Source organism: Coturnix japonica, chromosome 9, assembly GCF_054131305.1.
Source record: "Coturnix japonica strain WE chromosome 9, WE-NBRP24, whole genome shotgun sequence".
Taxonomy (NCBI): domain Eukaryota; kingdom Metazoa; phylum Chordata; class Aves; order Galliformes; family Phasianidae; genus Coturnix; species Coturnix japonica.
In genome coordinates, this window is record NC_140671.1 from 27166868 (window position 1) to 27188946 (window position 22079).

Genomic DNA, 22079 nt, shown 5'->3' on the forward strand with positions numbered 1-22079 from the left:
TTGCAATGGACTATTTGCCAGCACCGGGGTGCAAGATGTGCTGTTGCAATGGCCACTTAGTGTCCCCAGGGCTATGCTTATGATTTGGGCTCTGGTAGATCTACAACATGACCTACCAAAAAACATTCCCAAGGATGTGCTGGTTGTTGGTTGGACTTGATGATCTTAGAGGTCTCTTCCAACCTGAATGATTCAGTGGTTCTGTGATTCTATGGCATGGTTAATTGGCGTCTTGGTAATGAGTTGACAGTTGTACTTGATCTTGGAGGTCTTTTCCAAGCTGAACGATTCTGTGGTTCTATGATTCTCTGACGTGGTTTAGTTGGAACAGTTGGTGATGAGTTGACAGCTGGACTTGTTGATCTTAGAGGTCTTTTCCAACCTTAATGATTCTGTGGTTCTTTGACGTCATTAATTGGCACGGTGCTAACGAGTTGACAGTCGGACTTGATGATCATAAAGGTCTATTCCAACCTTAACAGCTCTATGATTTCTTTCTTTTCTTGCCTTCCTTCCCCAGTTGCAGTCTGTGAATGCTAATTAGGATGGATAATTCCTATTTGTTCCCTTTTCTGCTTTAACCAAATCCCTTCTATTTTGATCTGTATCATTTATTTCTGCGGGCCATTATCTCAGTGTCATTACAGCATTTTAGCAGCTGAATGAAAACATCCGAAGGAAGCCAGAAGTTGTTAGGCACAACATTCTGTGATAACAACCATCATTTTCGTGATAAAAAGAAGGAGGGGTGGGAAAAAAAAGGGAGAAAGGAGGAAAATAAGAAGGGTGATGAGGTCAGGAAACAGCAGAAATAGAGCTGTCGTTGGGAAGTGACACCACAATGTTTGTCCTCTTGTGGTCACCAATGCTGTAATGTTCTGCAAGGGAATGTCAGTGGGGAGGGCTGGGGGTAAAAGCTGCTTTTTGTCTCTTTATGCGGATTTTATCATTTCTGGGTTGTTTTTTAAGAAGGGGAAGATCAATGTTTGTATCCTGGGTAGGGATGTGATAAAGATGTTTCAATGTGGTTTCTTGGCGTGGTGTTGTTGGGTTGATGATTGGACTCAGTGATCTTAGCGGTCTTTTTCCAACCTGAATGATTCTATGGAAGGCATCATGTTGGGTATTAGGAGAATTTATTCTCCAGAAGAGCAGTGATGTGTCATAGGGAGCAGTGGGGTCACCAACCATGGAAGTGTTGAGATGTGGCATTGAGGGATGTGGGCAGTGGGCACAGTGGGCTGCATTGAGGTTGGACTTGGTGATCTCAAAGGTCTTCTCCAAACTACATGATTCTATGGCTCAAGAACATGAAGTCCTTGCAGGCAACAAGCAGTGACTGCTTCCTACAAGAGAAAAGATGAGTTACAAAAAGGAAAAGCAAGCAATTCTTGTTTTGAAACCTCTCCTTGATGCTTTTATTTGAAGCAATGTAATCCATAGGGAAAAGAAACTGAAACCAGCACTGGGTTTTTCCCTGCCAGCCCTACCTGTGCGTTGTAACTGCATTACATCAGCTGCTGGCCTTGAGTGGTCCTGGAGGATCAACCCTTGTGGGGTGGATGATGTTGAGGCTGAAGTTCATAGTGACCTCAGTTGTGCAGGGCTGTAGGAGCGGGTGGAGGTTGGGCTTTTCAGCCCAGCCTTGGATCATGGTATCGTTAAGGTTGGAAATGAGCTCTCAGATCACCAGGACCAACCATCAGCCCACTAAGCATGTCCCCAGTAAAGGTGCCAGCATCCCGCTGTTCATTTCCCCATTGCATTTCCAGCACAAGTGTTACTTCAGCCCCTTACTACACTCCAGCATTCAGCTTCAGCGTGAAGCAGCCTGCAAGCCAGAAGGATAGAATAAAACAGCACTGCACTACAGCGAATCAATCACATATACATCCCATTGCATGGAACAACAGGCAACGTACCCTCCCGTGCCTCAGTTTCCCCACCCGGCGCAGCCCAGCGTTCCTTTTCCGTCTCCTTTCGGATTCTTTTTGCTTCCTTTACATTCCTGCCCAGCCAGGACAAGCCACTCCTCCGGCGGGTGACATCAGGCTGGAGCCCAGCAGGGCCCTGCATGGCCGCCATGCAGCGGGGAGTGGGGACACGGAGGGGGACAGCAGCAGGGAGCTGGGGAACAAGGGGGAACGTGGGACGAGCTGGCTGGAATCCCACGGGTAAGGGCTCAGATATGGGGCAGGAGGGGGGGAGGGAAGGGGGGTTTCCGTGTGTCATCCGTGCTTGGTTTGTAGCTGTTTGTTTTTTGAGGTGGGTTTGGCGTTTGCTTTATCTTTTTAATGTTTTTTTTTTCCTATCTGTAATGTTCTGACTCTTCTGCTCTCGGTTGCTTTCTGTTCACTCTTCTTTCTATCCCGTCCCTCTCTGCGTTTTCCCTTGTTCCTTTTCTGCTTCCTTTTACTCCCGTAGAGGAGGAAACAAAAACCAAACCCTCGCCGGCTCTCTGCTCTCCCCCAATGCTCCATTGGGTTCCCCCCCTGCCCTGGGTGACTGCCTGGGAGCGGGGGGTAATCACTGCAGTGCCACCCCCTCCATCCTCCTGCCCTCCCCTCCTGCTCCCCTGTTAGTGGGATTTGGGTTATATCTCGGTGCTGGAGGTGCCCCAGTGGTCACGGGTGGGCTTTGCAAAGTGCCACATCCTCAGGGTTATTATCCCAGCAGGAACGCAGTGCTGCTCTAGGGGCAGGTTTGGAGCTATCCCAATGGCAAGATGGGGGTGGGTACAGTGGGTTTGTGCAGGCATTGGGGTCTTTCTATAGGTCAGAATGTGTTTGGGGCTCTCTAAAGGAACATAGCCTGGAAATTTAGTGGTTTTCCCCCATTTTAGTGCCTTTTGGCTGGGGGGGAGGGGTGGGCTTATGGATGTTCCCCTCACCGGGGCTGCTTTGGTGTGAACCTTCCCCTGGGTACACAAAGTCAGACCAAACCAGAACCATCAGAGTCATGGGGTGCTCTTGAACTGTGAGCCTGACTCATCCCTTAGTGCTTCAATCACTGCTTTGCTCCTATACCCTCCTTTATCCTACAACCACTATCTCAAGGGGAGAGGTACCCATTTGTGTTGTCTGTTAGGATGCTCATCACTGCCCGGAGCATAAAGGGTGGATGGATGTTGAATGCTATCAGCTAAAAGATAATTAACAGGCAATTATTTTGTGTGCGAATGGCAGTTTTCATCAATTAGGGAACGTTTAAATAGCGTTGATTTCTGGCTGCTCTGGGTGCTGCAGCGTGAGGAGGGGGAGTCTTCCATCCCTGTTAATTGCATTGCTTCGTTATGGGGTGGGGATGAGCCCAGAAGGGAAGAGGGTAAAAAAAGAGGGTTAAAAAAGAGAGGAAAGATGCGTTGTGGGAGCTTTTTGCATTGGGGTTTAGGGAAGTGAAGCAGAAGTTGCTGTGTTGAAGGGGGTGGGCTCCTTCCAGCACCATTGGGTTGAATTGGAGTGGGTTTGGGTTAAGGCAGAGATGGATGCTGTGCAGTTGGGTTTTGGAGCAGCGTCTCCTGGTAGGTTTGTATGCTGCTCCCAATGGTGTATGGGGACATGGAATGTTCATTGAGATGCTTAAGCTGGGCATAGAGCATGAAGGGGGGTTGGTTTATTCCCTGCTGAAAGGTTTCTCCCAGACTTCTGCTGCTTGAGCATAGCAAGAGATACAGGATTTATCCCCCAGAACCTTTGGTTTATGGGTTGTGCTTTGATCCATGAATAGAGACACCGTTAGATGGACTGATAGAGATAGCTGGCTGGGTTGTACATTGTGCCATATGGATATGCCATTGGATAGAGATGAATGCATACAGATAGATGGGTAGGTATTATATATATGTATGTCCTTGGGTGAACCATCCTTGCTGTGGTTTGGGCTCCTTCTCTCCCACCAAGATAACCAGCGTGCTGGTTTGGTCTCATGGATTTATTGCATCCTAGATGGGACCTGTAGATCCCATAGACCTCACTGTGTATCTGGATTTCAGTTGGGATGGTTGGACCAGCGTTGCCCATTATCTGAGTGCAGCAGGAACCAAATGAATCCTGTTGGGGATTGGATTGGCTGATAGCACGGCTTGAAGAGGGGCCGGTTGGCATTGAACACGTGTGGTTCATCATTTGCCATGGGGCTGATGGCTGGGGATGTGAGCAGAAAGAAACAGCACAAGGTGGGCCAGGGTGGGCATGGAAGGAGAAGGAATGGGTGGCAATGGAGTGATGTGGTTGGTTGCTTGCAGAAATGGAGGAAATGGGATTTTTATGGCATTTGGGGTGGTACATGGGACTGGTGGTGTGCAGAAATGGGGGGAAGGGGTTTTAATGGGGTTTGTGGAGGCAGGTCTGTGTGCAGGAAGGAAGCTCCCCACTGCAGCCATGCACTCAGTTGCGTACCAGCGACCTTTGGCAGTGCACGCATTTGCTTGCACTGCATGAACCCCATGCATGTCCTCTGATTTCCCACGTGCTGGAGGCCAAAAATGTGCATTTCTCCTTTCCCTTGGGAGGTGGTAACGTGGGCAGAGCCGAGCTGTGCTCCTCGGACACCGATTTATCCAAGCTTTTTTGTGAGGGTTTCAAGAAAGCACTCTGGACTTTAATGAAATCCCCAGCCTGCAGCTCGAATGTTCCTCGTTAGTGACTTTATTGCTAAATAATTTACAGAAGGAGGCCTTGCCAGTTTTCATAAGGGAAGCATTTCAAGTATGCAAAGCAGATTTTATGCCTTCCCGGAGCAGCTGCTGGCTCAGGGATAGGGGAGCAGCACCACGCTGGCTCTGCCCCATTCATTCTGCACCTATAGGGAGGCAGCAGTGCAGGTAGGGCAGGGGCTGTTTCTTCCCAAACTAAACCTCAAATTCCTATGTTACGTGGCCAGACGGTGGGGGAAAGGACCCACACACACTTGCGGGTATTGGTTTTATGGCTCCTGTTGACGTGTTGTTTCCTTGTCCCCAGCGCTGCTGCGAGAGGAGGTGGCCCAGCTGCAGGAGGAGGTGCACCTGCTCCGGCAAATGAAGGAGATGCTGACGAAGGAGCTGGAGGAGACACATGGCAGCAAATCCCCCGAGGTGCTGTCAGCCACTGAGCTCAAGGTGCAGCTGGCGCAGAAGGAGCAGGAGCTGGCACGAGCCAAGGAGGCTCTGCAGGGTAAGGGTTGCCTTTCCCTATAGGGCTTTATTCTGTGCATTCCTCTGCAAGCCTCGCTGAAGGGTTGTGCTGCAGGACAGAACCTGATGTTGTAGGCTTTCCTCCTCCAAAAAGCTCTTTTTGGTGAATAAAGTGGAGTAAGTGAAGGTGGGATGGTGTCATACCCAGGGTTATGGCACTGTGTGGGGCTGTGGGGAAATGGAAGGGAAGGGAAGGGAAGGAGAAAGGAAGGGAAGGAGAAGGAGGGAAAAAGAAAGTAAAGAAAAAAGAAGGAAAAGTCATCCATGGTCTGTATATTTTCAGTTTTATTGCTCTTTGATGATGTGCAGATAAAAGAAAGAGACTTTTTTAGAGCTTTTTGCTACATTCTGAGGGTTGGAAATGGTACTTGTGAGCTGTTGGAGCAGGCTGGCTTGCCCCCTTTCCATGGGAAGTCATGGTGTAGTTGTATGCAGAAAGCCAAAATGAGCAGTGAGCTTTCCCCTGCAGTGCCACAATGAGAATCACGAGTGTTTAAAGAACATGATGGTGTTTTGCTTCTCTTTTTTCAGCTGGGCTTTTATTGGTTGGCTACAGAAGCCACTGGGATTTGTTTTGCGGGACTTCCTTGCAGGTGTGAGGGATGGGGTGAGGGAATCTCGGCTCACACTTGTGAGCAGCGCAGACAACAGCCCATTTACATCCCTTCTTCCTCCCTCCTTCCAACTCTGGAAGCCTTTTCCCTGTCCTTTGGCAAAGCTCACAGTGCTGGATCCATCCCCACGGGCTGGGCGGCAACGCAGCTCTTATGGAACTCTGCAGAAATCCTTCTTTCCTTCCCATGTAAACTCCTGCCAAAAAAAAAAGGGCAGCAACTCCAGAAAAAAAGGGGAAAAAAATATACCTACATTTGGGGAATGGAGCTGATGGGAACATGGCCAGGCTCTGCTCAGCTGCAGGATCTCAGGCTCCGGTCCCCACGTGCAACTGCAGCATCCTCCCTGCTGGCTGCACGCACGCTGCGTTGTTAGCAGGCAAGTGATGGGGAAATTGTAGGGGAACAGTAGGGAAATCCGCTGCCATGCTTGGCTGGGAGCCTGGGAGCACTGCGGAAGCAGAGTGAGGGAGGAGAAGGGAGGATCCAGCCTCTACGGCATCTCAGCACCTCCATAAGGGTCTGGTTTGGGGTTGGAGAGGCATGAACGGAGCCTTCGATCTATAGGGAAATGCCTTCCTGGGTTGTCCCACGCCAACGAGCCCTTCCTGCTGCGGAAGGGAGAGGAGAGCAGCTCTTCCTGCTGCCGTCCTGTAGCATTTACATCTCCCAGCACTGAACTGACACGGCGTAGGATGCGGCTTGAAACGGGATGTTGTGTTGCAGCTTCTTCCTCTGGGCTGGTTCTGTCCCTTGTGCCTTATTTTGTGATTGTAGAGCATCCAGAATGGAGTCATGTGATGTCCTGGGGAATCCTGTGAGGTGGAGGGGGATCTGGGGTCCACAAATGGGTGAGGGTGAATATGGGGATCCCAGGAGATGGAGGTGAATGTGGGGTCCCCAATCATATAGAGGTGGAAATGGGGTCCCTGTGAGGTGGAGTCCCCCCACAGATAAAGGTGGATATGGGTTCCCCAGGAGATGGAGGTAAATATGGACTCCTAAGGAGATGGAACTGGATAGGGGATCCCCCAGGAGATGGAGATGGATAGGGGGTATCCCATAAGACAGAGGTAGAAGTGGATGGAATCCCCATGAGATGGTGGTGGGTATAGAAATCCTAAGAGATGGAGGTGGATACAGGGTCCCCAGGAGATGAAGGTGGATACTGAATCCCCCAGTAGACAAGAGTGGATATGGAATCGCCAGCAGATAAGGGTGGATAATGGTGTCCGATGGAGATGGATGTGGAGTCCCCAGGAGATGGAGGTGAATCTGGTAGATAAGGACGAATATGGAATTCCCAGGAGATATGGAAGTAGATGACCACAGTCAAGGACCTGAAGAAGATCCTTAACATCCCAACATAAGACAACAACCACCTCTTTGTTGCCCATTTGGTTCTGGTTTGGTTTGGAAAGCCCTTGGCTTCCTCACAGGGTGTTTCCAGGCAAATTCCCCCAAGGCAGAATCCCCCATGGAAATGCTTTTCTGGTGTTGCACTGGGATGTCCTGTTTCTGCATGGCCAAACACTGGCTGCAGAGTGCCAGCAAGATGCTGCGTGCAGGTGTTAAAAGCTGGGCTCAATGAGTGTGTATTTAATTACAGAGCAGAGATCCCCACGCAAGGCTGCCCGATTTTGTGGGTTAGTCACGGTGACAACATTGGATTTCATGGTTGGGATGGAGAAACAGGAGAAATTAAGTGAATGTTAATGTGACACGATGGGTTTGTGCATCCCTCCTGTGCAGGGCTGGTAGTTCTTCCATTTGGAATCACATGGATGTGATTAGGGGAGGAAGTTTTTCACAGAGGGTGATGCACTGGAACATGTTGCCCAAGGAGGCTGTGGATGCCCCATCCCTGCAGGCATTTAAGGCCAGGCTGGATGTGGCTCTGGGCAGCCTGAGCTGCTGGTTGGTGACCCTGCACACAGCAGGGGGTTGGAACTAGATGAGCACCGAGGTCCTTTTCAACCCAGGCCATTTTGTGATTCTATGATGTGGTTCTATGAATGTGATCACAGAGTCATTAAGGTTGGAGGGAACCTCTAGGGCCCAGCTTACCCCACTGCTCTCTTTGCAGCCATGAAAGCCGACCGCAAGCGCTTGAAGGCAGAGAAGACAGACCTGGTGAGCCAAATGCAGCAGCTCTATGCCACGCTGGAGAGCCGTGAGGAGCAGCTCCGTGACTTCATCCGCAACTACGAGCAGCACCGGAAGGTGAGAGTGTAGCTTTTGTTCCTCTGGGGCTTCAGGATGAGTTTCTTTGGGGTTGACCTTCAAAGTCAGCCCGCAGAGCCCCTCCAACGTGACCTTGGGTGTCTGCTGGGGTGGGGCACCGCCAGCGTATCTCCAGGCAGCCCATTTTAACTGCTCCCTTTTGCTGTCCATAGCCAGCAAAAGGCAGCTCGCTCCTGGTGTCCCTGCAAGGTTGGAGCGTGCAGAGCGCACACACAAACATTTGCTCTGTAATAAAGAGCATTTTTGGGATGCTTTCGGGATGGAAAGCAAGGGGGGGGGTTGCAGGCAAGGCTTCCTGTTGTGCTCGCGGTTCTGCCATCCGCAGGCACGAGCGAGCGTGGGAACTCAGCTCCCACAGCTATTCTGGGCTTTTTTCCATGCAAAGGGAGAAATTTGCTATTTTTGAAGGCTGGTGCCATAGGAGCAGCACTCACAGCCAGCTCCGGGTTAGCTGGGGCAGCCATGGGGACATTTTTCCCCTGCCGCAAGGAAGCCATTGCAATCTTCAGTGCACAGAAAAAAAACAAGGAGCATGGAATGATGTGCGGGCAAAGCTCTCCAGCTTTGGGACATGGTGCTTGCACCCTATTTTGGGGCAGAAAGTCTCATTTTGGGGCACAAGCATCTCATTTTGGGGCACAGACATCCCATTTGGGAACACAGGCATCCCATTTTGGGTCATGTGTCCTGTTTTGAGGCACAGGCATCTTGTTTTGGGATACAGGTGTCCCATTTTTGGGTACTTGCATCTTGTTTTGGGACACAGATGTCTCATTTTGGGCTACCTGTGCCCAAAATGGCACAGGTGTCCTGTTCTGGGACACAAGCATCCCATCTTGAGACATGGGTGACCCGTCTTGGGGTACTGCTGTCCAGTTTTGGGACACAGACATCCCAATTTAGGGCACAGGCGTCCCTTTTTGGGATACAGGTGTCCAGTTTTGGGATGCAGACATCCTATTTTAGGGCACAGGCATCTCGTTTTGGGGTTCAGGTGTCCCATCTTGGACACAAACATCCCATTTTGGCACATGGACATCCTGTTTTGGGGACACAGTGGCTGCTGGGAGGGCCAGGAAGGGGGATTTTGGGGCATTCCCTATCTCAACACCTTCCCCATGTTGTACCAGGAGAGCGAGGATGCGGTGAAAGCCCTGGCCAAGGAGAAGGACCTGCTGGAACGGGAGAAGTGGGAGTTGCGGCGGCAAGCCAAGGAGGCCACCGACCACGCCAGCGCCCTGCGTTCCCAGCTTGACCTCAAAGACAACCGCATGAAGGAGCTGGAGGCCGAGCTGGCCATGGTGAGCTCAGCCTTACAGCATTTCCCATCTGTGAGGGGGTGCCTGGTTTGGGTCAGGGCTCAGCATTTATTGCCTTGATGAGGTGGATGTGGCAGTATTGCGGTGTTGTGTTTGAGTGTTGTCATGAGGTTGCATTATCTGGGTTAGTTGCAGTATTGCAAGTATTGCATCCCAATGCTACCCCCTGTTCTGCAGCATTGCATCCAGGGGCTGATTGCAGTGTTCCCACAGGCCAAGCAATCCCTTGCCACGCTGACCAAGGACGTCCCCAAGCGCCATTCCTTGGCCATGCCGGGCGAGACGGTGCTGAATGGCAACCAGGAGTGGGTGCTGCAGGCTGACCTCCCACTCACTGCTGCCATCAGGCAGAGCCAGCAGACCCTGTACCACTCCCACCCCACACACTCGGCTGACCGGCAAGGTGAGACTTGCATTGGTTTGTGCACCAGCTTTGTTTTTGCATGGGTTGTTGTTGAGCTCTTGAACAGGATCAGTGGTTTTGCACATAAGGGTCTTGTTTGTTTAGCATGGGTCTGGGTCTTGCACAGGGGGCTGAGTTTGCACAGGGGGTTGCTGGGCTTTAGGACAGCATCAGCTTTTCTTACACATGGAGTGCTTGGGTTTTTGTGGGTCCAGGTTTTGCACAAGGGGTTGCTGGGGTGTAGGGCAGGATCCAGCTTTGCCACTGCTGACCCCCATCTCCTCATTGCCTTACAGCAGTCCGGGTGAGCCCCTGCCACTCCAGGCAGCCGTCCATCATCTCCGACGCGTCAGCAGCAGAAGGAGACCGATCGTCTACGCCGAGCGACATCAACTCGCCGCGACACCGGACGCATTCGCTCTGCAACGTAAGTCCCAGGGGCAGCCAAGTGCTGCAGGGTGCCCACGCTGTGTTCCTGCTGTTTCAACATCACCTGTTCCCTTTCTTGATGCAGGGGGACAGCCCTGGACCGGTACAGAAGAACTTGCACAACCCCATTGTACAGGTAGGGCAACACTCCCCTTCCTCAATCCCTTATCCTGCACTAGAAAGTGATTTTTGGGGTTTCCTAAGGGCACTGATGGAATTATTGAGTTGTTCTTCTATGTTTTAGCCTAAAAAGCTGTGGCTGTTCATGCAGATGGTAGCCAGGCCTCCCTGTGGCTTTACCATGTAGCAGAAGTTGACATCTTATAGCGATGGCATTGAGAAACCAAACTCCTGATAACCTGGGATGGGAGGAGGTCTGGTCTCCCCATGACTTCAGATACCTCATGACCTCAGTATCCATTGGGATCTGTGTATTTGGTGGTGTTGAACATCCCTAAAGGTGTTCAGCATGGAGATGTGTCGGGGATATGGGCAGTGAGCATGGCAGGATGGGCTAATGGTTGGACTTGGTGATCTTGGAGGTCTTCTCCAACCTTAATTATTCAATCATTCTATTTGGGGACACAGTCTATGGGCATGGTGGGGGTGGACTGATGGTTAGACTTGATGATCTTGGAGGTCTTCTCCAACCTTCATGGTCTGGTGATTCTGTGACATGGTTTAGTGGGCACGGTGGGGATGGGTTGCAAACCCCATACATGGGAGCCCTATGCAGCCTCACTGCAAGCAACAGGGCATACAAGTCCACCAGTAAAACCTCCACGTCTCCTCTCCCTGCAGTCTCTGGAAGACCTCGAGGACCAAAAACGGAAAAAGAAGAAGGAGAAGATGGGTTTTGGCTCCATCTCACGGGTGTTCGCTCGGGGCAAGCAACGCAAATCCCTCGACCCGGGGCTATTTGATGGCACGGCCCCCGACTACTACATCGAGGAGGATGCGGACTGGTGACCCCTGGCCCCCAACAATGTACAGCCCCCACATGTGCATACCCAGTCGCAACGTAATTTTATCCCCTCCCTCCCCAAATCTATTCTGGCTTTTTTTAAGCATTCCAGTAACTTCCTTTGTTGTCACCTCTTTTATTTTGTGTTGGTTTGGGTTGTTTTTTTTATTTGTCTTTGTGTCTTTTGGGGGATTTTCATTTTGTTTTGTTTTGTTTTGTTTTTAATTAATTCCCCAAATTTCCTCCTTTGTGGTTTTTTTTCGACAAAACTTGAAACTTGAAGGACTGCTGTGTGTCTGTAAATAAGGGGAATCTCGTGCACTTTGTGCTTGTGACGTCTCTTGTCCGAAAACGCTGTTTTTCTGGAGCCTGTCCTGCAAAGTGGGGACCCTACTTGGGAGAAAAGTGGGACCCCAACATCTCCAGAGACCTTAAAGAGATGAAAACAAAACCAAGACGTGAAACCCACCCAGACTGCATTCAGCTGAGGAGGTGGCAGCACGCGGGCTCGTCATAACGCCTTCTGGAATCTGTGTTTTTTTTTCCCCCTTTCCCTTTGTGTCGTTTTAATTTATTTTGCACAAAACCCAGAGAGGAGCTATTCTAACTAAATTATTGCAGTAATGTTGAGGGTGGGGTTGTTTTTTTTTTATATATATATTTTTTTCCATGTCGCTGGGGTTGGGGAAGAGGAAAAAGGATGGGGAATGGGGACGGCGTGGGAGCACTTAAAGCCTTGGAAAAGCCCAGCGACCTCAGAGCTTCCCAATGTGGATTTGGGGTGCTCGCCCTTTGCTGGCATTAAAATGGGGACCCTGGGGGCCAGGGGGAAAGCAACATCCCTATAAAGCAGTGCCAATATTAGGGGGGGGGAGGGAGGGATGCTTGGAAACCGCGCTCCGCTTTGAACGACGAGCTCGCAAACCTGTATTGCTTTAACGCTCAGCGGTATCATTGGAAGCTCTTAAAAGAAAAAGTTATGAAGATTTATTTAATAGTGCTATAATAAGTGTCTTATTTTTCTGAATTCCAAGACTCGTACCCTGTTTGAATGGGGAAATATTTTGTCTTAAAGGGCAGAAAATTCACTCCTGCGCTCTGCGTTCCCCATATGGTGATGCTATGGGGAGGGCCGGGGTGGAAAAGCAGAACTTTTCTGCAGAAAAGCTTGGGTTTTTTTGGTGGTGTTTTTTGTTTTAATACATTGACATTCGTTGTGTTTTTATTTGGGGGGGTCATTTGGATTGTTTCTCTCCTTGCATTTATTCCCTTTCTTCCTTTTAATCATTGAATCTCTCCACCGACGAAAGCAGACGAGCGATCTCCATCGGTATCCAGTAGTTTCCTTTTGCATTTCAGCTTCTTTTTATGAATTAAGAAATAATTCTAAAAAAAAAAAAAAAAAGAAAGAAAAGAAAAAAGATGCGAAAAAAAAGACAAAAAAAAAAAACAACTTACAAAGATGATTTATTTAAAAGAGAGAACTTTGGGGAAATAACGGATGGATTATGGGTAACCTTAGATTGGACTTTTTGTTCCCCCCGCACCCAATGAAGGGGATGGGGGGGGATCCTTGAAGGCATGGATGCAAATATTACAAACAAACAAAAAAAAAAGTTATTAAAAAAAAAAAAAGAAAAAAGAAATCTAAATAAAGCTTATTTTAAAGTATGGGTGAGCGCCAACGTGGTTCAACTGAGGTTGGGGATTGGAGGTGGGGTTGGGCGCTGCGTTGACGTGTCCTCATGTCCTGGTTAATGGGGATCCATTGTGTGGTGCAGAGGGTGGAGGTGGGAGTAGGGAGCTGGGCAGCTCAGCATCATTGCAGCACCTTTTGGGTGCCCCACTGACAATCCTCATCATGGGGTAGGATTGGGGTTTTTTGACCCATGGGAGCAAGCAGGATTGGGATTTCCTATAGGTAAAGGTGTGGGGGGGATGTGAATCCAGCCAAGATCCATCCTGGATCCATGAATATGATGCCAGGGATGGAGTCCACCATGGGATGGGCATGGGAAGGGTGTAGGGCAGGATGTCCCTGTCATGGAGCAACCCAGCGCCAGTCGACACCCTGCAGAAAACAGGTAAGAATTCATCTTTTCTCCCATAGGGCAGCACAGCATTGCAATGTGTTCCCATGTGCTTGGTTTTCTACCCCATATCTTGGTGTGTAGTTTGGTTCTGCCCATTTCCCAACAGGCTAAGGTTGGCTTTTTGAACTGGAGGATGCCAAGGCAACCATGGATAACACAGAACAGCCATACAACAAAATAGGATGGACATTTGATATTATACACATCCAAAGGCCATAGTGCCATGCATGGAACAGAGCAGGAGCGTTGTGAGCAATGAGAAGGGAAACACCAGCTGCCAGCTGGCAGTGCAGCCCTGTTAATTAGCACTATGATGGAGTATTAATGGGAATAAAACATGGCATTGAGGTGTGAGTATAGTGAGATAAGCCCGGCGCAGCCCGTGGCTGAGGTTGGTGGCAAATATTTGCCTATGCCACATTGTGCCATATGGGAGCAGCTGCCAAAGCTGAAGGAAACAGCACTTGGAAGCTGATGTGGAGAATGTGACCTGAAATCTATGGTTGACCTGTAGGTTGATCCTGTTTTTAAGGCTGCTTGTTGCTAACCGGTCCGTGTATATCCCTGCTGCATCCCCATTCCAATCCCACTGCATCCCATCTGCATCCCCATTACATCCTTGCTGCATCTCCAGTGCATCCCTACTTCATCTCTTGTGCATCCCCTCTGCATCTCAATTCCATCCCCGATGCATCCTTACTTCATCTCTTCTGTATCCCTGCTGCATCTCCATTCTATCCCACCTGCATCCCTGCTGCATCCCCGCTGTATCCCCGTTCTATCCCTGCTGTATCCCTGTTCCATCCCCGCTGTATCCCCGTTCCATCCCCTCTATATCCCTCTGCATCCCCTTGTGTCCCCACCGAGAAGGGCTCAGCTGTGCTCGGGTTGCTGCTACACCCTATGGACAGAGGAGGGAGCACGCAGCCGAGATTTATCACTGCCGCAGCGCTGAGCGATCCGTGGAGAACCCAAAGGACCGCACAGGTGCGTCCTATTCCTGAATTAACCCTATAAAAGAGCCCTCCTCACTCAGATACATATGGGATGGGGACTCAGCTCAACCCAAACCCAACTCCTCTCCTTCCAAAGGCCCTCCCTGGGCTTCATTGATGGTGTAGGGCATGGTGAAGGTGTTGGGAATGGGGTTGGCTTTGGGGTTGGGCCATCTAGGAGCACCTAGAGCTATGGGGTGAGCCCTGAGCCCCAAAGGGAATGGGGTTGGAGCTCTGTAACACAGCACTCATCCCACAGCCATGAAGGAGCCCATCCTTGGCTGATATTCAGCTTTGCAGAAGGGAGCACAAGGAGCCCATTGAGCTGAACCAGCTCTGGTTGGAACCCATAGGGGTCAGCTGTAGAGCTGTAGGGTCTGGCTGAAGACACAAGGCTTGTTTGGGTTGAGTTCTGGTTTCTTGCAGAAGAAAGGAGAAATCTATGGGTAAAAGTCCCATGTGGGATTGGGGGACCCAATGCAAAGTGGGGTGTATAAAGGGCAGGACATCTCTATGTGTTGGGGGTCACAAGGCACTAAAGAGCAGCTCTGGGCTCATTGCACAATGGGTTGGGTTAGAGAAGGAAGGGCAGAGCCTGTTCTGCCCCCAAGGGGAGACAGTGGAAAATCCCATGCGGTTCTATGGAGGAGATGGGGAAATAATAGAGAAATTATGGGAAGTAATGGGGAAATATGGGGAATAAGGGAGAAACAGTGAGAGATAGTGGGTAATAATGGGGAAATATGGGAGGATAATGGGAAGTTGTGGGTAATCATGGGAGGAAATGGGAAAATTGGATAAACTATGGGAAATAATGGGGTAATAATGGGAAATGGTAGGTAATAGTGGGAAATAATGGGGAAATAGTGGGTAATAATGGGAAATAATGGAGAAATGATGGGAAATAATTGAGAAATAATGGAAAATAGTGGGTAATAATGGGATATAGTGGGAAATAATGGGAAATAATGAAGAAATCATGGGAAATAGTGGGAAATTATGGGAAATAATGGAGAAATGGTGGGATATAGTGGATAATAATGGGATATAATGGAGAATTAATGGGAAATAGTGGGTAATAATGGGAAATAATGGAGAAATAATGGGAAATAGTGGGTAATAAAGGGAAATAATGGAAACTAAATGAGGAATAATGAGTAAATATAGGAGACTAATGGGGAAAAAAATGAGAAATAATGGGAAATAGTGAGAAATAATGGATAATAATGGTGAAATAATAGGAAAGAATGGTGAAATAATAGGAAAGAATGGTGAAATAATAGGAAAGAATGGTGGGAAATAATAGATAATGAGAAATAATGAAGAAATAGTGGATAATAATAGAGAAATATTGGGAATAGTGAGAAATAATAGGGAAACATGGAGAAATAATGGGAAATAGTAGGTAATAATGGGAAATTATGGAGATATAATGGGGAAAAATGGGAACTGATTGAGGAATAATAGGAAAAAAGTGGGAAATAATGGAGAAATAATGGTAAATTTATGGAAAATATGGGAAATAGAGGAGAAAATAAGGGAACTAATGGGAAATAATAATGGACAGTGCCCAGAGCCCGTGGGAAAGGGAAGTGGAGGGGGAGCCCGGAGCGGGCGGAGCCGGAGCTGCAGCCGGAGCGCAGCGCTCCCAGCCCGACCCAGCATCACAGCACCGCCCCGGGGAGGTTCCACGGCGCTGCCGCTGTCGGGAGGTGCGTGGCGTCCCGGGGGCTGCGTGGGGCCGGGAGGGGAGTGGGGTCCTATGGGGTCGGGATAGGGCTGGGACAGCGTTATGGCTCTGGGATGGGATGAGATTGGGACAAGGGTTGGTGTCGGGTTGGGATGGGAGTGGGTGTTGTCCCCTTTGCCAGCATTGGGAAGCACAAAGAGCAGGAGAAAGTAATGTATGGGGTACAGATGGGACTTGGGAGCATGGAGTTGTATAGGGATACGGGGGCAATATGGGGACACTGGATTATGAGGACATATGGGGATGCAGCCTGCAGGAGCGCAGCACCAAGTAGGAGAAGGTGATGTGAGGGGCAGGGATGTGGGGCAGGAATGGATGTACGGGGGGTACATATGGATGTGGGGGTATAGGGTCATGTGGGGTTATATGAGGCTATGGGATCACAGCCTGCAGGAGCACAGCACTGAGCAGGAGATGGTAATGTGGGGCAGAGATAGGGGGCACAATGCCATGGGGATGTATAGAGATATGAGGTGGAGATGGGGGGCAGAGATGGGGCTTGGTGCACATTGTCACCCTGCAGCACCGGAGGTGGCTGTCCTGAATGCAGGAAGGGATGGGGAATGGCAAACCCTATATCCAACCCAATGGTGCTTTGGGGTCGGAGCACAACGCGGCTGCTGGAGGCGCAGTGTTTGGAGAGCAAACAAAGCTTGAGGTGGCTCTATAGGGCCGGTCTGTGTGCTTTGCTCAGGGGTGGGCACCCAATCCCAAATGCACATCGAGTTTCATGGCTGGTTGGTGTCCATATGGTGTCCAGGTGGCATCCAAGATGTATCCGGATGGTGCAGTGGGTTCCAGAAGAGGGTTTGCTATTGGAGATGGGCTGGATCTCTCAGCTGGCAGAGCAGAGCCCACGTGGTGCCTTTAATTCCTATATCCACGGCGTGAAAAGTCAGAATCAGGAAATAAAAAAACAACCCAGTCAACCAAAGGTACTGAATACAATGCTGTGCACAGCAGGAAGAGAGTAGGTCAGGGTGCTGGGAGTTCCCCAGGCTGGTTTGTTTAGCTTTACTGTGATTGCTATTGGTTCTGAACCAGCCCGGAACCGAAACGTGACGGAAGGGCAAAGCTTGGGGCAATCCTTTGTGGAAGGGAAGTGTGCAGCTTTGCTTGCTCTGATGGTGCTTTTATTCCCTTTAAATCAAAATATAAGGGGATTCAGATTGCAGAGGGGTTGGGAGCAGAAAGCAGAGCCTGGTTTTGCAGGAAGAGGCAAAGCTCTGCTATGGGCACCTCTAGGGGAAGCGCCGCAGGGAGGGGTGGGTGAACGAAATACCTGCATAGGAAATCACTCTGAAAGTGCCTCTCTGGAACTGAAGGGAGCAATTAGTGCCAGTCGCTGCCGGCAGGAGGAAAACCCGACAGCCTGTCCCTCTGTCTTGTTGCGTTCCACTGGTGAGTGGCAATGGAGGTGGATGGAGGTTGGCCAAAGCCAACATGGGTTTGGACACAGCAGGGAGAGCTGTGGGTGTTTCCCACTCTTTTAGGTTATGGGGTGGCTGAATCCCGCTGTGTGCTGGGCTTTGTGGAGGGGAGGGTTGCAGGGATGGGCTGAGCTCACAAATTAGAAGGAGAAATGGTTTAATGAGAAGGTTCCCTGGGTGCAGACATGGAGATGAAGGCAGTTGACTTGGAGCTGACATCAGCCTGCCTGCTCCTGGGGCTGGGGAGGTGCAGGGAGGAGTTACCCATGGTGTGGGGAGCCTCGGGGTTCAGGGTGTGGGCAAAATACCAGAGAGCTGTGGGTGCCCCATCCCTGGAGGTGTCCAAGAGCTGAATGGGGTTTGGGCAACTTAATCTGATGGGGAACAACTAGGCCACGGCAGGGATTGGGGCTGGATGGGCTTCAGGGTCTATTCCAACCCAGATTTACAGTGGTTCTATGATCTTCCAACCCAAGCCATTCTATGGGTCTTTGATCTTTAAGATCCCTTCCAACCCAACTGCTCTATGATTCCATGTTTCTACGATACTGAAAGTTGTCAGAGGCAGATACTGAGCCCACCACCAGCCCCAGCACCACGTTGGTCATCAGCTGTGTGTGTGTGTGTCATCCCCTGCTGAGCTCATATGCCTGCAAGGTGAAAATGGTCCCATGTGTCATGACCTGAGCATGCTGCCGGTGGCCAGCCCCAATGGGATGAGCTGTGCATCCACTCTGACCTCATCCAGGGAGTGGAAAACCCTGGATTTCACCTTGAGTGGGGATTGGAGCTGCAACCTGGTGGTAGGAGCAGGAAGGGGACGCAGTGGATTCATTATGGGGAGCAGCAGGGACTGCTGTGGTTTCTAGCAAGGGAAGGAGCTGAGAGCACACGGAGCCGTTCTGGTTTAATGATTCGGAGTTCCTGGTGTAAATCATTGACAGCAGTGAGCACAAGACCACAGGTGTGCGTGGGTTGGGGACAAAGGTGGCTGGGGCTGCTGGTTGTGGGGCTGGTTGTGGGGCGGGAGCTGGTTGTGGGGAAGGCTGGAGCTCTGGACATAGAGTTGGCCACTACAGGGCATGTCTCTATACCAGCACTGAGGTGGGAGCAGAGAAGTGAGGGCGGTGAGTACTGGTTGCACGTGGTGGCTCATGATGGCAGTGAATGAAGTGGGGAAATAGAACCATCTTTATGGGGTTCTGGATTGCTGCACAGGACTGGGAATGCCATGGAATGGGGATGGATGGATGGATGGATGGATGTCCATGGGCACTGCCAACCTGGAGGTGAATTTCTGGCTGTAGGGAGGCTTTGGTTTGGTGCTTTCCTGGAGGTGCTGCAGCTTTCCCTATGCTGCTGAGTTCCCTTTTCACCGAGGCTGCTTTTTCCAGACCTCTTCTCCAACCATTGACGTCACAGCAGTGGGGCTATGGCTACGGCAGCGCGCTCTGATAAGCCTAAAGTAGAGATAATTAGATGGTGAGAGAGACACGGACGTCGCCGCGTGGGTTAATGCGATTTGCCCTCTCTGCAAGGCAGGGATCTGGGCCAAACTTTTCAACACTGCAATGACGGAGCAGCTTAGAGAGGTGCCAGAGGGAGGCTGAAGATGGTGGGAAGGTGCATTGCTATTGGAAACCTTCCATCCCTCCAGCAAAATGAGCTCTCTGTTCCTTCCCCGTCGTGCCCCTCCCCATAGATCTGCAGCTGAGGGCAGCGTGGTGCTGATTTCTCCTCCCCCCAAAGCGCTGGCAGTGCTTTGCAGGTGGGAGCTCAATGCCTACACGATGCTGCTGGATAAGGATAAGCTTGAGGACAGGAGCTGGGTTAGTAGGGGAGTGAGTGGCCCAATTGCTGGGTCCTGATGGCACTGGTGTGGCTGGGAATGGGGCCGGATGCAGCAGGAGGTGAGGAAGGAGCGGGACGTGTGATGCAATTCCCCATTGCAATAAGCTCCACACCCGTAAAGGTCATTGAGTTTACAGCCACCTGCAGCGTGGGTGCTGTCCCCAGCACAAAGCATGGCATGGAGCTGCCAAGGCAGAATGGTGGGCTCTGGATAGGGCTTGGGGGCTATCAGACAACCCACTGACAGTGGGTGATGGGGAGAGGTGAGGAGCAGGGCTGGGGCTATGCTGCATGCAGAGCGAGTCCTCTGGGAGCATCCAAAGGGGGACTTAAGAGCGGAGGACTGAGATGGGGAAATTTGCTCTGTGTCCCCATTGAACTAGAATGGCCTTTAATGGTCCCTTCCGACTCAGACCCATTCTATGATCCCCATTTCCTTGCCTGGCTTGCATGTCTTTTCCTATAAGCTGCTCTGTTTTCTGGGAATGCTGCTCATTTCTAGCCATGACCCAGCGACCCAGCACGCTCTCAAGCTAAACAATCAAACATGAACCAGGGACCAACAGCATAGATTGCCACGGCGCCGAGCAAAGGCGTATATGGGAAAAGCATGCAGCAGCATCCTGTCCAAGGGACGGCTCCTTGCACAAACAAGCCCTGCAAAGCCAAGAAAGGAAAACAAAGTGGCGTGTTTGCACAGCTGATTGCTGCCTGTGGCACCCATGGGATGCTGCTGCCAGGCTGTGGCATGGAAATCTGGGGTCCTTGCTGCATTACCTACATGCAGCTTTCAGTGTGAGGTTGCACTCCTTGCTGTGTGCTGAGGTTGAGGCAAGCTGCCAGGAGATGCAGTTGCACGTGTTTATTTTTGGAAAGCAATTACATCCCATGTGTATATGGGATCCCATTGGCCAGGGAAATGCAGGCATCCCATCCAGATGGATAGGCAGCATTGGCTTGGCTGGCTCTGAACCAGAGTGCTCCAAGCTCAGTGCTTGGGTCAGGGTGCGCCTATCAGAGCAGTGTTCTCTCTCTGCAGGTCTGCCCATCTGCTCTGCCCGAGCACCGCATGCATGGTATCCACCCGGAGCCACCAGGGATGCAGTGAGTTGGCCAACACACAATGGCCCCATCTCGTACCAACGGGTCGCACTATGCACTGACGGCCATTGGGATGGGGATGCTCATCCTTGGCATCATCTTGGCTGTGTGGAACCTCGTGCCTGGCTTCGGACACCCTGATAAATCCAATGCTGGGAATAGCAGCAAGCCTGACCGCGGTGGTGGAGGTATTTTTAAGAGCAAGACATTTTCTGTGGCCTACGTGCTGGTTGGGGCAGGTTTGCTGCTGCTGCTGCTGTCCCTCTGCTTGAATGTCCGTGATAAGAAGAGGCAGAGTGAGGACATCCCCAGGGTGATACAGCACCAAGCGTCCGTGGAGCCTTCACAGCAGGAGGAGGACAGGTGAGCCATGGGGGCAGCAGGAGCTCAAGGAGAAGCTAACCCAGCTGTGGTTTTTTTATTTATTTCTGGTTGTGTTTTTATCACCTCTCTCTGTCCCCATGCCCCAATGAAGTCGAAGTGATGTCAGGCTGATGCTCTCGCTTTATCTCCTGCAGCCAAGAAGAGGATGAAGACGTGTCCTCCCGCTACTACGTCCCCAGCTACGAGGAAGTGATGAATTCAGGCTACTCAGAGCCCCACGACCCGGAGCGGAACCGCAGGATCAGCGTCTCGTTGCCCTCCTATGAATCACTAACAGGGATTGATGAGGGCACACAGCCCCCAGGAGCAGCCAGTGCAGAGCCAGGCACCGAGCGGCCACCAGGCCGGCACAACTCACGTCTCAGCAAGCGCCTGAAGCCCCTCAAGGTGCGGAGGATCAAGTCAGAGAAGCTGCATCTCAAGGACATCCGACTCAACCTCGGTGATGGGAGCAGCACCGGCCCCATCACAATTGAACCATTGACCCCACCTCCAAAGTATGAGGATATCCAGGAAAAAACACCGGGAAGCCAACAGTTGACTTAGAAAGGAGGGGTTGGTCATTGCGAGGATTGGAAACACTCGGAGAGGGCTGGTCATGGAGTGCAGGAGTGTTGGATGCTCTCTGGATGCTGAGGTACTGCTGTGGTGTGGCACAAATAAGACTGGGTCTTCCCAGGGCAGCATTACATCAAACACGATGGGGAAATAGCAATGCTGTGAAGGACGTGAAGGCTGGAAGAGTTGGACATCTATTCTACATTAAGTTAAGGACCACCTAAAGTTATCTTCTCTCCTTTGTGCCTTGCCCCAGCAATGGGTTTCCAAGCCACCAAACTGCTATTTAATAAGTATTTTCCAAGAGGAAAAGGGAAACACTCTGTCTTTTTTTTTTTTTTTTTTGTCTTTTCTTTTTGAGTAAGACAAGTAAAAGTGTCAGGTTAGTGATGTAGCTGTCACCACTCCAGACACCAGTGGGGTTGGGGATAGTGGCACAGGGCTGGCCCGAGTGCCTGCAGGGTTGCATGCTTGCTGGTGCGAAGAGGAATGAAACAAGCCCTTAAGCTTGTCAGACCTATAGGCTTTACCCATAGGAGGTTTCTTACTGGCATCACTGCCCGTTCTCCTGTAGGAGAGGACTGTATTTCTTGCCTCAGTGGTTCTTTCTTTTGTGTGTTGTGCTGTGAATCGAAGGGACAGTCCATCTGGGGCTGGAAACTGCCATAGTGTATAACTGCCATGAGTTGTTCAGGGTGTTCTGGGTGGAAGGACAAGACCATGCAGTGCAAGCAGTCCTTTTCTAAATAAATATTTTGTACGTGGGGTGCA

At 50.6% G+C, this 22079-nt stretch overlaps 2 protein-coding genes and 1 long non-coding RNA gene across 9 annotated transcripts in view; 2 read left to right on the top strand and 1 right to left on the bottom strand.

The window, feature by feature from the left end:
• Positions 1–12817, top strand: part of KAZN (kazrin, periplakin interacting protein) — a 129972-nt gene extending 117155 nt beyond the window's left edge. For 4 of the 5 annotated variants that reach the window (XM_085508967.1, XM_085508969.1, XM_032448735.2 and 1 more), the window contains 7 exons: positions 4962–5153; positions 7874–8010; positions 9162–9332; positions 9564–9753; positions 10050–10180; positions 10268–10318; positions 10984–12817. In XM_085508967.1, coding sequence (XP_085365093.1) covers positions 4962–5153; positions 7874–8010; positions 9162–9332; positions 9564–9753; positions 10050–10180; positions 10268–10318; positions 10984–11151 — 1040 coding nt within the window. In that variant the 3' untranslated portion in view covers positions 11152–12817. Of the gene's footprint in view, positions 1–2034; positions 2175–4961; positions 5154–7873; positions 8011–9161; positions 9333–9563; positions 9754–10049; positions 10181–10267; positions 10319–10983 lie in introns of those variants that run through there. The other variant, XM_015882737.3, reaches the window with a different exon arrangement.
• Positions 594–2044, bottom strand: LOC107323535 (uncharacterized). Its single transcript, XR_014931822.1, has 3 exons — positions 1923–2044; positions 1491–1831; positions 594–1346 (listed from the first exon to the last, which is right to left on the bottom strand). It is a non-coding gene; the product is annotated as an uncharacterized LOC107323535 (long non-coding RNA).
• Positions 12818–15855: 3038 nt separating the features above from the next.
• TMEM51 (transmembrane protein 51) lies at positions 15856–22073 on the top strand. 3 transcript variants are annotated; one of them, XM_015882464.3, is made up of 3 exons: positions 15856–15946; positions 20305–20729; positions 20885–22073. In XM_015882464.3, exons 2-3 carry the CDS (start codon positions 20389–20391, stop codon positions 21294–21296), a joined length of 753 nt encoding a protein of 250 aa, XP_015737950.1. In that variant the 5' UTR covers positions 15856–15946; positions 20305–20388; the 3' UTR covers positions 21297–22073. The 3 variants fall into 3 exon arrangements, with proteins under 3 accessions (XP_015737950.1, XP_015737951.1, XP_015737952.1); XM_015882465.3 differs by lacking the exon at positions 15856–15946 and adding an exon at positions 17051–17385; XM_015882466.2 differs by lacking the exon at positions 15856–15946 and adding an exon at positions 18392–18541.
• The last annotated feature ends 6 nt before the right edge of the window (positions 22074–22079 follow it).

Excerpts from the sequence above, each read along its gene's own strand:
- TMEM51 (XM_015882464.3), top strand. The coding sequence starts at position 20,389 with ATGGCCCCATCTCGTACCAACGGGTCGCACTATGCACTGACGGCCATT. Across the intron at positions 20,730-20,884 it reads TCACAGCAGGAGGAGGACAG|CCAAGAAGAGGATGAAGACG; the intron begins GTGAGCCATGGG and ends TATCTCCTGCAG.